Raw genomic sequence first — 15,491 nt, forward strand, 5'->3', positions numbered from 1 at the left:
TTGATGAAATAGTACTCTCTTATTGTTGTACTTTTCATTTATATAATAAAATAAGAGAAATATATATTGTTACAATGAATATGCATCTTTTGTTAACCCTAAATGAGGCTGAAATGTCTCTCTTTTCATATAGTGAAAATAGAGATTAACAATGATCCATAGAATCGAAATATTAAACTAGAAATATACTATACTTTGCCTTATTAGCAGTCATCTCTGTTTTGAGAGACAGTTTTTGACTGTGTTTGATTATGGAAGCCTTTGTATTATTCACACTGTAAAAGATTGCTAAGTATCAATATACAAAGTAAATTTGATAAAATCAAAAGAAGGGGCCAATTGAACAATATACATATAACAGAAAGGAATCTATATAAATTGGTTACTCTCTAGCTTCTTATGTGTTGCATATGGCTGAGATGAGGTTCCTCCATTGAAATTTGAAAAAACTTGATGCCTTCAATGTTGCTCAATTCACTTTGAGTCATCAAGCAACATGATGAATTTCTCTCAAAAATTTAACTGGTAGTTCTTACTCCTTAATCAAATCAATAAGTTGCTACCTTATATGTCAAGGTAGTTCTTCAAAATTTTTGTTCTTTATGAAACCATAATTGTCCTCTTCTTGAAATTCAATCAACAAGTTCTTGAATTCTTGATCCACACTCGATCCGGTCTTGAAGCTTTTGTAGAACATGCAGCTCACAATGGTGTCAATGATGACAAAGATTGAATATAAGTAAGCAATGAAAATCCCCTCTAAGGCCACATAAGGCCCTGCCTTTCCGGCTATATGATAAGTCCTTACAATGCGAAATTGGAACAAGGCCTCGACGGCGGCCAGGGCCACATTTACTGGAAGTGCCAGGAACAAAGCCATTGATGTCTTTTCTCTTATCATAACACAAGCCTTAAGGATTGCCAGGTACCCTCCATGTCCTTCCATACCGGATAGAGCGAGTGCCATATTGCATATGACAAGTGCATTTGCAAGTATCACAGAAAACAGAACAGCCCCAGATGTTGACAAAAAGAGGAGCAAACTCGGCGAAGAGTAGCCGAGCCCTTCCACACAGCTGAATGCCAAGAACAAGAGACCAAAGCCGGTTGCATTTGCCGAGAGGATCAAGAAGCAGTTGCATATATAGGTTTGGAGGAGTGGCTTGTAAAGGGAAAATATGGAACCAAAAGAAGGTGGAAGCAGAGTTCTTTTTTGTTGGTTTAGAGTTATGATTATAGAAGCTTTTGCTATGAGGAGAAAGGTGAGGGTAAAAGGAAGGGTAAATATTGATGAAGTGATTGTTTGAGAAACTTTAAGGTTAAGAATGGTAAATAATTCTGAAGGAGGAAACCCTGCAGCATCAAAGAGATTCTTCAGGCGATTGTATACTTGAGGCAAGAGTGATGAAGGTGAAGGAACCAAAGCCTGTGAGAGAAGCAATGAAACTGAGAAAGGAAGAACAAGAAAAACTACTGTTGAGGTAAAATAGTGATAGTTTTGAAGAAAACAATGAATAGATCTTCTTAGTATCTTGCTTGAATCTTCCATTGCCAAAAATATTGATATGTATAAGTGTTTCTTTTTCTCAGCCACAATAATATAGAGTCTCTATAACAGTAGAGAGGGTGTTATGTTACAAATGAAGAGGTTGGTGTTTCATTTTCTGTGAAACTTTTTCTCAAACAGGTTGTGCTCTTAAATTTCTGTTGTAGGAATGGATGGTAGGTTAGAGAGTTATTATGAATGGGGTTGGTGTTTTTTGGATGAACAGAATATAGATAATTAGAAATAATTGGCCAACAACAAGAAACTAACAAGTCATGAGGTGGAGTTGTTTCGACTTTGTTTTTACCATAATTTTTTGGACACTTTTGTGAGTTTTCTTCTTTGTTGTTTGTTCTATGAATCCCTCCCTCAATATATTGAGTCCACATATATTATTAAATAAAATATAATATTTATTGATAATATCTTTTCTGATAAAATATTATTCAATAACAATTATATGTGTGGATTCAATGTATAAAAATAACACAAAAATAAATAATATATTGAGTTTTTAAAAAATGTATTTCAATCTTAGTCTTTTCCTTTTTCAAAATAAAAACAATTCGTCTCTTTCTATATATAATTATATACTATTTTTTTTTCTGTTAAATTAAACATGTTTATATCTATTAATATCTTTGAATTTTTATAATGAGAAGTTTGAAGTAATTTGGCATGGAAATTCTTTAATGTGGTCTCTGTCTTTGATGATGAGACTTGAGAGGCTCTCTTCTCTCTTTTGGCTTGCTTAAAATGCACATTTATTTTTAGGAGGTTATTATATTGCTGATTACAAGTTACGACCCTTTTCCAAAGCACCAAAACTATATTATAAAGTCATGACAAAATGAAGCATTCAGATGTCGACCCCATATTATCCTTCAAATTAAAGCCTCATCTTCAAAAGGAGCATAGTTAGCGGCTGGTGCAAAATAAAATAAAGAAAATATATATCTTTAAGGCTGAAAAGGCGAAAAACACGTTAAAATATCGATGAATTATAATTTAAATAGTATATATTTTTTATTCATTTAAAATATGTTATTATTTTATTTATGAAATTTTTATTATTTTTTATGAATTCTCTTTTTTTATTATTTTTATTTTTTGGTAACTTTTTTTATTGATATTGTATAATTTTATAATTGTGATTTTTGTATATTATATTTATTATTATCTTTTATAATGAGTAAATTACCAATTCTATTTTCGAATTATCAGAATACTGACAAAAATAACTTTTACTTTTAATAACGATAAAAATACATCTAAAATATTGAAAAACATTACAAAAATATTCACCCATAAATAAAAATTTATTTCGTTAACAGAGTTAGCTGAGCTGTTAAACTGATTCCGTTACACCCTTTTTCTGCTTCTCCTTCGTTCTTTCTCACTTCCTCCCTCCCCTAAACTTTCTAGAAAGAGCTTAGGCCTCACCCTTTTCACTCTCACTCTGAATCCATGGTTGTTGCATTCCGATCTTCTTTGTCTCCCGTTCTCACACTCCACTTTCCGCTCTTTTTTCTTTTCCCTTCTTCTCACTTTCACTTCTCCAACACATTGAACAGTTGTTCATCAACCCACGCTACTTTCTCTTTGTCTTCAACAGCAGAACTTTGTTGTCGCCACTGCTGCTTGCTCGCCTCCCCTCTGTTGTCTTCAAAAACGGATCTTGTAGTTCCTTACCTTCTTCACTCTCGCACCAGATTTCTCAATCTTTCATTTGCTATTGCCGTCGCTGCTTGTTCGCCACCCCTCCATCGCTATCAAAAATCTGTTTTGCAGTGCCTTATTCTCTTCTCTCGCAGTAAGCCAGCAGCGGATAGTTCCTCTCTCTATCTCTCCAGGGCGGTGAAGAGCCCTTTCTCCAGCTCTTCTCTTTGTCATTCTTTTTCTTTGGATTCTATTTTTATTAGATTATTAAAAAAAAGTATAATAAAAATTTGTGAAATTGCTAATTATGAATGATTATTACTGATTATGGCTGATTATTGTTGTGACTGAGATGAAGAGGGTGAGACCTAAGGTCTATTCTGGAAGGTTTGTAGGAGGGAGGGAGTTACTGAGATGTTGCTTATTGTTGTTGTAGTTGCTTTGGAGTGAGGGAGGATGGGAAGAGATGGTAGCATCATCGCAGCTCTGTCGTTGAGGAGAGAGAAAAGCAGAACAACAAGTAGGGGAGAGAAAGAGAGAGGCGGCGAGAGACAAAAACTGAAGAAGAAGAAATAGATATGCAAGATGATACTGCCAAAAAGCAAGACCATTGTCATACTTGAGGGAGAGAAACTATGGATGAAGAGGTGACATCGTATTTGAGGAGAGAAATAGTGAGAAAGATGTTGTTGCAGGAGGTTCAGCTAGGAAGATGATATTGTTGTCGTTGTTGTAATTTCGGGATGACTGAGATATATTGTTGTTATTGTAGCTTGAAGCGGCTTCTAGGAGGTTTAGGGGAGGGGGGAGTGACTGAGATGCTGTTTATTGTTGTTGTAGTTGCTTTGGGGAGGGAGGGAGTGAGGGAGAATGAAGGAGAAGCAAAAGAAGGGGTGTAACGGAATCCGTTTGATAGTTCATCCAACTCTGTTAACGGAATAGATTTTTATTTACGTTCGAGTATTTCGGGAGCATTTTCCAATATTTTAGGTGTATTTTTGTCGTTAATAAAAGTGGAGGTTATTTTTGTCAATGTTCTGATAATTCGAAAGCGAACTTGGTAACTTACTCTTTTATAATATAATTTGTTGATTCCATTAGGTAGAGTAAATTTAAAAAAAAATTAACTATAAATAATAATAGTAATAGAAAATTATAGCGTATTAAAAAAAGTACTAAGAGTACTAAAAAAAATATTATATAAAAATATATATTAGAAAAAGTATAAAAAATTAAATATACTTAAAAAAATAATATTATAATTTAATGGTATGTCTTTTCTAGTAATTATCAATCTAAAAGTGATTTTAACTAATATTGTCCAAATAAGGTTTATTTTATCAAAATCAATTTTGGTATAGAGTTATCAAACATAAATCATATTGACATAGATTCACTTCTACCCAAAATTAATTTTATAAAATCACTTTTATTTAGATTTCCAAGTTAACAAAAGCCAATCCAAATGCATATTTAATAGAGAATGAACAATTATAATAGGTAGACTTTTAATTTAACTCGTATGATTTTTTATTATGATTTAAATAAAGGAACTGATTTTAATTTTTTTATTAAGTTAAATTATTTTATATTTTAAATTTTATTATAATTTTATATTTTATATATTTAAATTTATTCTTCTAATTTTAAGTAAAATCTTGAATTTTTTTAGTAACTTCTCTTTGTGATGGATGAGGCTCTAAGATAGGACCACGACCCTATTTTTGGCACTTTTCATACGATGCAAGTGAATTAATAATACGTAGCTTCTAAGCCATATTAAATTAAGGTGGATTACTCAACATCATTAATAAATATATAAAATATTTATATATATATATACATACATAAAATGAATGGTAATATAATTTCCATCAACAATTATTAGAAGAAAAAAAGAAGGGACTTCTTAAATCTTAGTGATATAGAAAATCCAGACGATCTATTTAACATAAATCATATGAATATGACGCACATAATTATTAGTGAATGTCAAATTAAAATTAAAATGGCATAAAAGGTGGGTAGGGTAGACGTGGTGCCAAAGGCTATATATAAGATTAGGCACTAGGATTATCAATAATCAATAATTGTTTAATTTTGGAGAAAATAATACTTATCAAAATTCAAAACTCGTTTTGATGTTTTTATATATGTTTTTAATATATTTAAAAATATTTTTATGTCAAAATATATTCTTTCACTAGTATTTTATTTTGAAAACGCTTATTAAAAATATAAATTATAGATGAAAGTATTTTAGTAAGGCAGTATAAGTTTCTAAGCTTTTAATAATATATTAAACTCAATAAACTTAACAATTCTACATTTATATTCCTAATAATAACTTTTAAAATATCAGTAAAAGGAAAATATGAGAAGTCAATGAAATATTTGTACAATGTGTACAATGAAAATTTATGGAGTATTAGAGATATAATCATTAGTGTTATCTTTTTTCATCAGTTGAAATTTTTTGGATGAGCGTTAGATCCGAAAGGTCAAGAGTTTAATCTTTGGTGAACCCCAAAATCAATTTAAGTTTTTGGAAAGATATTTATTATCTTAGTACTCGGATGATTATTCTAGATAATATGAGGATGTTCATTTTGTAACTCAATAGCCCATTATACACATTGTACAAATAGTCCATTATCTTTCTAGCGGAATTATGTAAACAAAATTCTTATTAATTATAAATACAATACATATAGTGTTTTAGGATCACCTAATAAATATCACATATACTGAATTGACTTAATTATCTATTTGTTTGGTGACTTATTGATTTGGTTCTTTTAATATGCAGAGAGAGTATTATATTATAGTATCTAACTAAACAAGATTAAAGTATTTTTATTATTGTTTATAGCTTTGGTTATACTATCTTCACTTAGCTTGTTGAGATGTCAACACATTTGTTGACATTGCAACTGAAATTTAATTGCAATTGCAATTAGGTACTTGAAAACCAAATAATAGACTTATTTATAGACATGAAAAGATGTTTGGGGAATGGGCACTCTGGGTTTTCGAACATGGGAGCATTATTATTTAAGAAAAAAAAATAAAAGCCGAAACTGTATATACAAACGTGTCGGTTAATAGTTGTTTAAAAACTAAGCTAAACCTTTGATGATCAAACAAAAAGGTGGTTGCAATTTTTATACCTTGTTAATGTAATTTTAAACAAAATTTTAATTATGTATTATTATGGCATTAACAAAGAATAACTAGCTTTTATGCTTACCAATATTTGAATTAAAACTTTTTGTTAAATTAGCACAGCTTATGCGCCCATTGATGTCTAAATCGTAGTTAAAATGAATATATATATTACAGCAAATCTTTTTGTTGAAAAAAATGTAACAATTACGTTAAGTAAGAAAGTGGGAAGCTCTAACAAAAGAAATAAGCTATCTCTCTTTACATTACAAATTTCACAGAGAGAAATTTCCACTTGATTAGGACAATTTGACATTATTAAAGTGGTGTTAGTATCTTTAGGTTAACAATTTTAGTAAAAGATTGAATGATTAACAATAAACCACTGCGTAACGGCACTGGAAATGTACCATTTATTTCTCATTAAGCATCTTCAGCAGTATTATTATATGAGGAGGAATATTTTACCCTACTGATTCTATATGAGTATACATTTTAATAGCTCTTTTTGTTAGGGGAGAAATAAAACATAGGAAAAACAACAAAGAAGCTAACACCCTTTTTTAAAATAGCTTGATTGAAAATTTATTCTGAATAAATTGAACCTATAAATATTTTAATTAATTTAATACTATTAATAAACACTTTTTTTGTGACTAATAATAACCACTTTATTTCATGAGATTATTAATATAGTGCTTTATATTATCCATCATCAAATTCTTTTTTATATTGTCACTTTTGCTATAAATATAACAAACCAAAGAAAAGTATCTTTTTTTTTTTCTCAAACTTGAGAGAATTATTTTTTTAACTTTATCATTATAATTTTTTGTCTTACGCTAAACACATTCACCACACTTAACCATATTAAAAAGAATTTTATACTTTTATATTTCACTCTTAAAATTTGAATTTTGGTACAATTTAATGAAAGATTTATAAATCTTTCATCTTTATTAAGTCTTGACTTTGAATTGAACATTCACAATATTATAATTTTTTAGTCAAATTAAATTAGGTGAGCTTCAAACTCAAAATATCTTATCGAAAATAGAAAACACATGCCATTTGAGTTATGGCTATTATAATTAGAATCACCTCCCTCCTTGGATTTCTCTTGTGGGATACAAGATCCCTGTATTAAACCCAAAAAATCAAAACAAATTGTCTCATTTTCACTTGAAGCAAAAACAAAATTAGAAGTGGTTCAATTTATCTAACTAAAATAAAAAAAATATTATAACTGTCCCCACTTTTTTAATACACAAATAAAAATATTTTTAAAATATTATAAAATATGACAAAAATAAAAAAATATAAATGACAAATAATTTTTATATTTGGTAAATTTGTTTCTGTATTAGAACCAAATTTTGTAAGGATATTTAGATAATTATTTCAAAAGTATATAAAAATCTGAATAAAATATCAATCATTAGATTTTTTTTAAAAGTATTCTTGGTCATTGACAGAAAAATTATAAAAAAAATCTATTAAGCATAAAATTACCAAATTTTAAAAATAAAAGTGTCTCGTTTTTTAGTTATATTTACAAAAGATCACATCAAAATTTAATTTCTAAAATAAAAAAATAATATATATATATATATATATATCTAATTTGTATATTTTTGTTACCTTTTAAAAATAGGGTTATTTTTGTTTGCATAATAAAAAATTAGAGGCTATTTGATAGTTTATCCTATTAAAAAACTTTAACAAATTTACTACTAAATAAAAAATTTAAAAGTGTTATGTGCACATCAAAAATTAATTACCAAATTAGCCCTAATATATTTATGTATAAATGCATGGGGTATTTAACTCATTCTTATGGTGTATTTTGTATTTAACATAAATACTATAGCGAGCTAACTTTTGATATAATCCTAATGTGGTCGAAAAAACTATCAATATGAATTGATGTAGATGGATAAGGATATGTGTCCTTTAACTATCTCTCTAAAATTCATTCTCGTAAGAGAATGGAATAGAATTTGCCCGCTTAGGTGTGCCTATGTAGTAAGAAGAAGCATGTTTAAATTTAAATGAATGGCATCTTCAGTTTGGAAAAAATAAAAAAAGGCTTACAAAAACGAAAGTACTTTTCAATCTTTCATACACATTTTGTTGTTATAGATGTGTTGGACGACAAAGTGATCTCGATAATGTAGTGTTCAATCGAAGGAGTTCGATGGTAATTATCTCGACAAAGGTGAGGCTAGTTAAGAAAATTGATGAACATAGTGTACAAGACGATACCATGTCTGCATTTGGCGAGAACATTTATTTTTGGTTTGCTCCAGAGTTGACACATGGCAACACAGAATTGGACGAAGATATTTATAAATAGAATTATCAGTGATGAACAAAGAGTTGGAAATTCTCACTCAAAAATACACTTACTCTCTCACACATCCTAAGAATTTTTTATGACTTATCTAAACTAGTTCTCTGTGTACGTTTCCTTCCACATATTCTTCATTTTTTTTATTCTGTATTCTTTCTTTTAGCAAACTTGTTATTTTAGTTTCCTTTTGTCAAGTTCTTATCTTTTGTAATTTTTAGCTTTTACTCCAAAATTCTGTGGAATATTACCTTGTACTCGCAAACACTTTGGTATTCTGTAAAGTGTTGTTTGATTTAAATTTATTAAATAAATTTATTCTTGTTTTTTTGTTGGTTACTGTTGGTTATTGATTTATTAAGTAAATTTATTCTTCTTCATCATCATTATTGACAAAGTAGAGATTTTGATGCACGTAAAACAAGTACTCGCAAGAGGAGTAGGTTTTGCTCCCAAATATTAGATTTTGAACCAAGTAGAGATTTTGATGTACGTAAAACTGGTAGTTAAAAGAGGAATAGGTTTCGCTCACAGATATTAGATTTTGAACTATTTTTGGATATTTACAATGGTTATCTTTTGTCACAATTCTCGACTGTAAAATATCTGATAACAAATTAGCACGTCCGATAGGACAATTTTATTGTTGTGTCAAATTTACGTGTTTATCACAACGTTCATGCATGTTTTTTATTTATTAATGGTGCAAGCGATTGCAAAGTTGTAAAATGATTAATATGTCATAAGAAGTTTCGAGTAATAATGTAGAGTCTAATTTACCTATGCCCGCTACACAAACTTCTATAAGTTCATCATCACATGCATAAGGTTGTACCCAGAATCCTAAAAATAGTTATGGGAAAAATGTTGCAAATGATGGTGCAAGTTCTAGGGGTAATGAGCGCAATCCCCACCCCAGGATTTTACAAACACAGACTCAACCACAAATAACTGCAGGTTGTCCTCCATTTGATCTTCGTATTGGTTATATGGCACCTATGGCCACAATGCCATTAGTGGCCGGTATTTATGCTCCCCAATGTAGTTTGGGAATGTGCCATTTACGATGAACAACCAACCACCTCTTCTATATCCTGATATAAAATAATCTGGTTGGTTCTTCGTCGAATAATACAGGGCCGATGGCTGCTTTTTGACAGCATATGGATGAAAGTTATCATGATTTAGTTAATTTGTTAACTCAACAAATTACTACAATTTTAAACTTTATTATGGCTGACACTAATACTAAATATGATCAGTTGACCAGACAAGTAGAGCGAATTGCCAAGATTGTTGATTATGTCAAAGGGAATGGCAATCCTCAAAATTTAGAGAAGCTTATGACACTGTGGTTAATAATGCAGAAATCCCATTTAATAACCCTGTTGAGGAAGAGGGTCATCCTCATGTAGTTCGACGTGGTCAAAATACTGATGATGTGTTGAATAGAATTAGGAGTCATCAATATAGTGATCAATAACAAATAACTAGGATTGTTGAAAATGCACTCAATAGAGTAGGGATAAATGTGAGATTTATCAATCAACCTTATTTCATCTCAGTTTTCCCTGATGCGGTCCAAATGGCAGAAGTGCCTAGCGGTGTTAAAAACCCTAAAATTGTGACGAAGTTTACTGGGGAAGCTGATGAATCAACTGTCGAGTATATTGCTCAATACATGGTCGAACTAGGAAATTTAGTAAATAATGAATATTTGAAAATGAAAATTTTCCCTTCCTCTCCAACGAAAAACCCTTTTACTTGATTTTCAAACTTGAGGTCCAATTCGATTTTGACATGGGTAGAGTTAAAAAATGCTTTTCCTACCTATTTTTATAAAGAAAAGTTAAATGTTACTTTGATAGATTTTTTTTTGCTTTAAAACAAAAAGATGATGAATCGATAGATGAGTATATGATTCGGTTAAAAAATGCTCACAATCGATGCTATGTGTCGATTCCAGATAGCGATATTGTTAAAATGGATAGTATGAGATTAGGGTTTAATATCCGTCGAAAGATAGTGAATTTGCATATACCTAATTTAGCCCAGTTTGCTGAAAGAGTTAGACAAATCGAGTTGTTTAAAAAAAGGTTGAAAAAAAAGAGAAAAAAGTACAAAAGTTATAAACCTTTTATAAAGCTTTTGCTCGAAAAGAAAAGATTTTGTATGTTGATGGTGCGAAATTTATAACCACAAACTAACTGGCAAGTGCCTGGGTCGTACCAAGTAGTAACTCAAGTGAATGAGGGTCGATCCCACGAGGATTGATGGACTAAGCAACAATGTTTAAGTGATTTACTTAGTTAGACAAACAAAAAATGGTGGTTGAAGGTTCAAAAGCATTAATAGTAAATTCAGAATATCAGAAAGCAAGCAATAAACAATTTGTGAAGTATATGGAGAAAACAGTTAAGACTTTAGAGATATCTATCTTTCGAATTGACTTTTCTTACTAACTATTTTAATCATGCAAGATTCACTTCAAGGCAAACTATATGTGACTAATTTAAACCCTAATTCCTTAGACCTTTTCAGTCTCCTCTAACCTTCATCAACCGCCAATTTCTTGGTCACTTAATTCCAATTAGAGGGTGAAGTCTAGTTTATATGCTACAAAAATCCTAATTACCCAAATATAAGAGGATTATATGTCACGTATCCCGTTAAGTTCAGATAATTAGAAATTTAGGAAAAATTATTTTCAAGTTGTTGTTCAAGTAAAGAGCTTTTCCAAGTTATACAAGAACTCAATTAGAACAAGGGTCATACTTCCGTTCCACCCAAATTCATAAAATAAAGAACAAAAATAATTCTTGAAATAGAAATCAGTACATGAATTAAAATAGAAAAATAATAGTATCAATCCATACAATAGACAGAGCTCCTAACCTTAACAGTGGAGGTTTAGCTGCTCATGGTTCAGAAAGAAAACTAGGATTCTTCAAAAACTGTAAAAATTACGGAATGAGGTAGGAGAGAAGAGAAGAGCTTGAAGGGCTGATTTTTTTCCCTTTTATATCTAATCCTAATTAATATAAAATATATTTTTTAAAACTAAATAATATCTTTTCTTATTTTAAAATAAAACAAAGTTTAATAAAATTAATTAAGAAATCTCGTGCTGGCTCGTTGAGGCGTGGGGACCACTTCAAGTTGCTGAACCTGGTGCCAAACTTGGGCTGGGCCAAGTTTGGCGCCACTCCACCCGTGTCTCACATCATGCAATTCTTCAACCTGGCGCCAAACTTGGATTTTTCCAAGTTTGGCGCCACCAAGGCAACACAAAAGGGGAGCTTTTTAGTGATCATGGCGCCAAACTTCAAGTTTGGAAGTTTGGCGCCACCAAGGCAGTGTGATTTGAGGCTTGTAGTGATCATGGCGCCAAACTTGGAGAATCCTAAGTTTGGCACCACCAAGGCCATTTAATATGGAGAAAAAGTGTACATTATTATTATATAACGTTGGAAAAATCTGAAAGTTAGCTTTCTAATACTGTTGAAACCACATCAATTGGACCTATGTAGCTCAAGTTATTTGTGTTAGAGTTCAAGAAGATCAGAGTGGACAGCACCATTCACTTTCTCTCTTTTCTGCTACAAAAACCTGTCAAATCCATCCGAATGCTACCTGAAATAAACTAAATTGCGCACAACTCAAAGTAGCATTCATAGTGGCTAAAAAGTATTTAAATCTTGATTAAACTTAACAAATTCAAATGCAAATTCACTAGAAAAAGAGAGGAAAGATGCTCACGCATCAGTCGAGATAGAGGTTATGAGTGAAAATTCTGAACATGGATTTACTGAAGTTGATATTGATGGTAATCAGTGGCTAAGAGAGGGGTGTTGAATCTTAGCCCCTTTTTACTGAATATTAATTTATGATTTTTCAAGGAACTTCAGGAGATATTTCTACTTTTTGTCTCGTGTCAAGTTGAGAGACACTTTTGTTTTGTCTCGTACCGAGTTGAGAGATATTTTTGTTTTTGTCTTCTAGTAACCAGAAATAGAGAAAGGAGTAGGGAAGAAGAATTAACACCAGATATATCCTGATTCAGCCACTAGGTGCAATGTGGCCTATATCCAGTCTCCATCACAACAATGATGGAATTTCACTATGTTATCACAACATTACAAACACCAATTTCTCCCTAAGAACTACCCATTTCTATATGGGACAAATTTAGATTCTACACCCAATCTGAATTTGACTAGGACTCAAAACCTAGCTTTTAACTACAAAGTGCTAACCCAACTTGCAAGAGAATCCCCACAGATCATGAAACACAATATACAGATGTACAAAGAAACTCTGAGACATCTATGGCTTTTTCTCTAATATTGATCACTGTCTTTTTTCTCTCACTAGCTTTTTCTTACAAACCTCACTATGTTTACCTTTTACCATGAGACTTAGATAGACAATACTAAGAAAAAGAAAACAAAATGAACATCTTGAAGGAGAAGCACTCAAGAAGCTCGGGTAGTTATGAGAACTCTGTGCTTTCACTTTTTTTCTTTGATCTCAACCCTTGGCCATTCACCCTTAATATAGAAGGAGAAGCTTCCAAGATTGAAATTGGTTCAACCAAACAACTTATTCTCCAACCAAAAATAGCAGCGTTTTGGTCAAAGAGAAGAGAAAGGGAAAAACAAAAACCAACATGCATGTAACTCTCTCAACCCTTTTCATCAAGCTCCTTCAATCTGAACCCCTTGATTTTGTCTTTGGCTCTAAGAAAGGATTCGGACCCTTGATGATCTTCTGACCCAGGACAGCTTCTTGCCTTCCAGTTTTGCTTCTTACTACGTGTAGCTCAACGGCTATCTTCTTTGTTTAATGAACAAAAATGGAACTAAACTTTTTCACCTCAGATTTGCTTCTTCACCGAGGCAGATTGTTTCTTTTCTTGGCATCAAAATCTTGAAGCCATATTTCAAAATCCTTCCTTCTAAAGTAAAGATCTTCCTTTCTTCTTCATAGCCTTTTTCTTTTGTAGGCTTCTCTGATAGCTTCTTCAATCTTCTTCTCTGATGGATGTGACCGAAAGACAAGAGAGAGGAGAGAGAAGAGAGAATAGTTTCATATGAAGCTTGTGGCCCTTGGTCATAACCCACTATCCGTGCATTCTATTTTCTTTCTTTCTTTCTTGGAAGATGATGTGATTTGACCGAAGCAATTGAGAGAGGAGAGAGAAGAGAGAAAATTTCATTGGAAGCCATCAATGCAAATTAAATTGAATTGAATTTGGAGTTTCAATTACCAAGGGTGTAGGGTATCTGACTAAAGATTCTTCAGTCTAACTAATACTTTCTTTTCCAATTCCTTCAGGCCTCCCAACCACCAGCAGGAGTATAATGTAGCAAACACAGTTATATCAAGCAAGAAATATATAATTAGGAACAAGTAAGGCATTTAGACAATTAGCAAGTATTATGCAGTCAAATAGGCAATCTCAAACAATTCATATAGTATGCATATGATGAATGCCTGTCCCTAGTGGCTGATGATATCATCTGTCGGTTATAGAGCCAACCCGACAAGTCCTGGCAGTTAACCATTGGACTGTCCCTCTGTCGTGTCTCCCCAACTTGAGTCATGCTCATTATAACTTGATCATAATCATGATCCATATCCATCACCCTCACTGGTGAATATTTATCCATCACCATCACTGGTGAATATTTTTGGGGGGTGAGCTCGTCCGGGAATTTCACAGTGCCCGGCCACCCTGACGACATAGGGTCAAAAGAGCTTCAAGTCTCGACCTGGAGCACATGGTGGCTAGCCACTGCTTTCTCCCAGGGAAACTCTCATCTCCGACAATGGAAGTGCAACATTCACAATTTATTCAACAGCATATATATATGCATGTATACATAGCCATAATCATGGCTCCGCCGTAACACGGCAATAATCCAGCCATCCGGCTCATGGTTAAATCCATAACCAGCCGTTTCATTAACAATTACAGCCTTTTGGCCTATGGCATAACAAGCACTTCCACCACCATCCTCAGCATCTCACATAATCATGCTTGATCCTCATTAATCATTCATTTTCCCCTTGCTTCACTCGCAAGTTACCACATTCACTAGCCTTTCTTCTGATAGCTAGACATATCATAATGATTTAAGATATAAGTGGTGAGATCAGAGGCGTAGAAGTATGAAATTTGGCTTTTAAAACTCAAAAATCAACTTTGGGATGAAAACAGGTCCACGCGTACGCGCACTCCACGCGCACGCGTGGATGGCCTCGAAAACTCATCGACGTGTAAGCGTCATGCACGCTAACACGTGGATTGAAAACTAGCCAAACGATGCGCACGCGTCAACCACGCGTACGCGTGGGTACTCTCGTGCCCTAGGCACAAAACTGGCACAGTTCTGGCATAACTCTCTGGAAAAATGGCTGGGCATTGGGTGCAGCACATCGGCGCGCCCGCGCACATCACATGCACGCGTGGATGGCGCTTTCGAGAAGAACGGCGCGTACGCGCCAAGTGCGCCTACGCGCCAAGTGCGCCTACGCGCGGGGGTCATTCTGCTAAAAATTTTTCTAAGTTAAAAGCTGCAGAATTCACAGTTTCAACCCCAATCTTCCGACGGACATAACTTCCTCATTTTAAATCGTTTTTCACCCGTTCTTCGAACGGCAGGGACATCCCGGATCCAATTTCCTTTCTAAATAGATTTGGTACAAAACAGAGATCCGTAGTCCAAGTTATGTCCCGTCAAAGTATGCCCAAAAACCATGTTTTTT

General features: G+C 32.6%; 1 protein-coding gene across 1 annotated transcript; it reads right to left on the reverse strand.

Annotated features, from left to right (window-relative positions):
* Positions 1-301: 301 nt before the first annotated feature.
* Positions 302-1,859, reverse strand: LOC107468257 (uncharacterized). The gene has a single exon (XM_016087513.3). The coding sequence runs from the start codon at positions 1,547-1,549 to the stop codon at positions 572-574; it is 978 nt and encodes a 325-aa protein (XP_015942999.1). The 5' UTR covers positions 1,550-1,859; the 3' UTR covers positions 302-571.
* Between the last annotated feature and the right edge of the window lie 13,632 nt (positions 1,860-15,491).

Source organism: Arachis duranensis, chromosome 1 (genome assembly GCF_000817695.3).
Source record: "Arachis duranensis cultivar V14167 chromosome 1, aradu.V14167.gnm2.J7QH, whole genome shotgun sequence".
NCBI lineage: Eukaryota > Viridiplantae > Streptophyta > Magnoliopsida > Fabales > Fabaceae > Arachis > Arachis duranensis.

Excerpts from the sequence above, each read along its gene's own strand:
- LOC107468257 (XM_016087513.3), bottom strand. The coding sequence starts at position 1,549 with ATGGAAGATTCAAGCAAGATACTAAGAAGATCTATTCATTGTTTTCTT.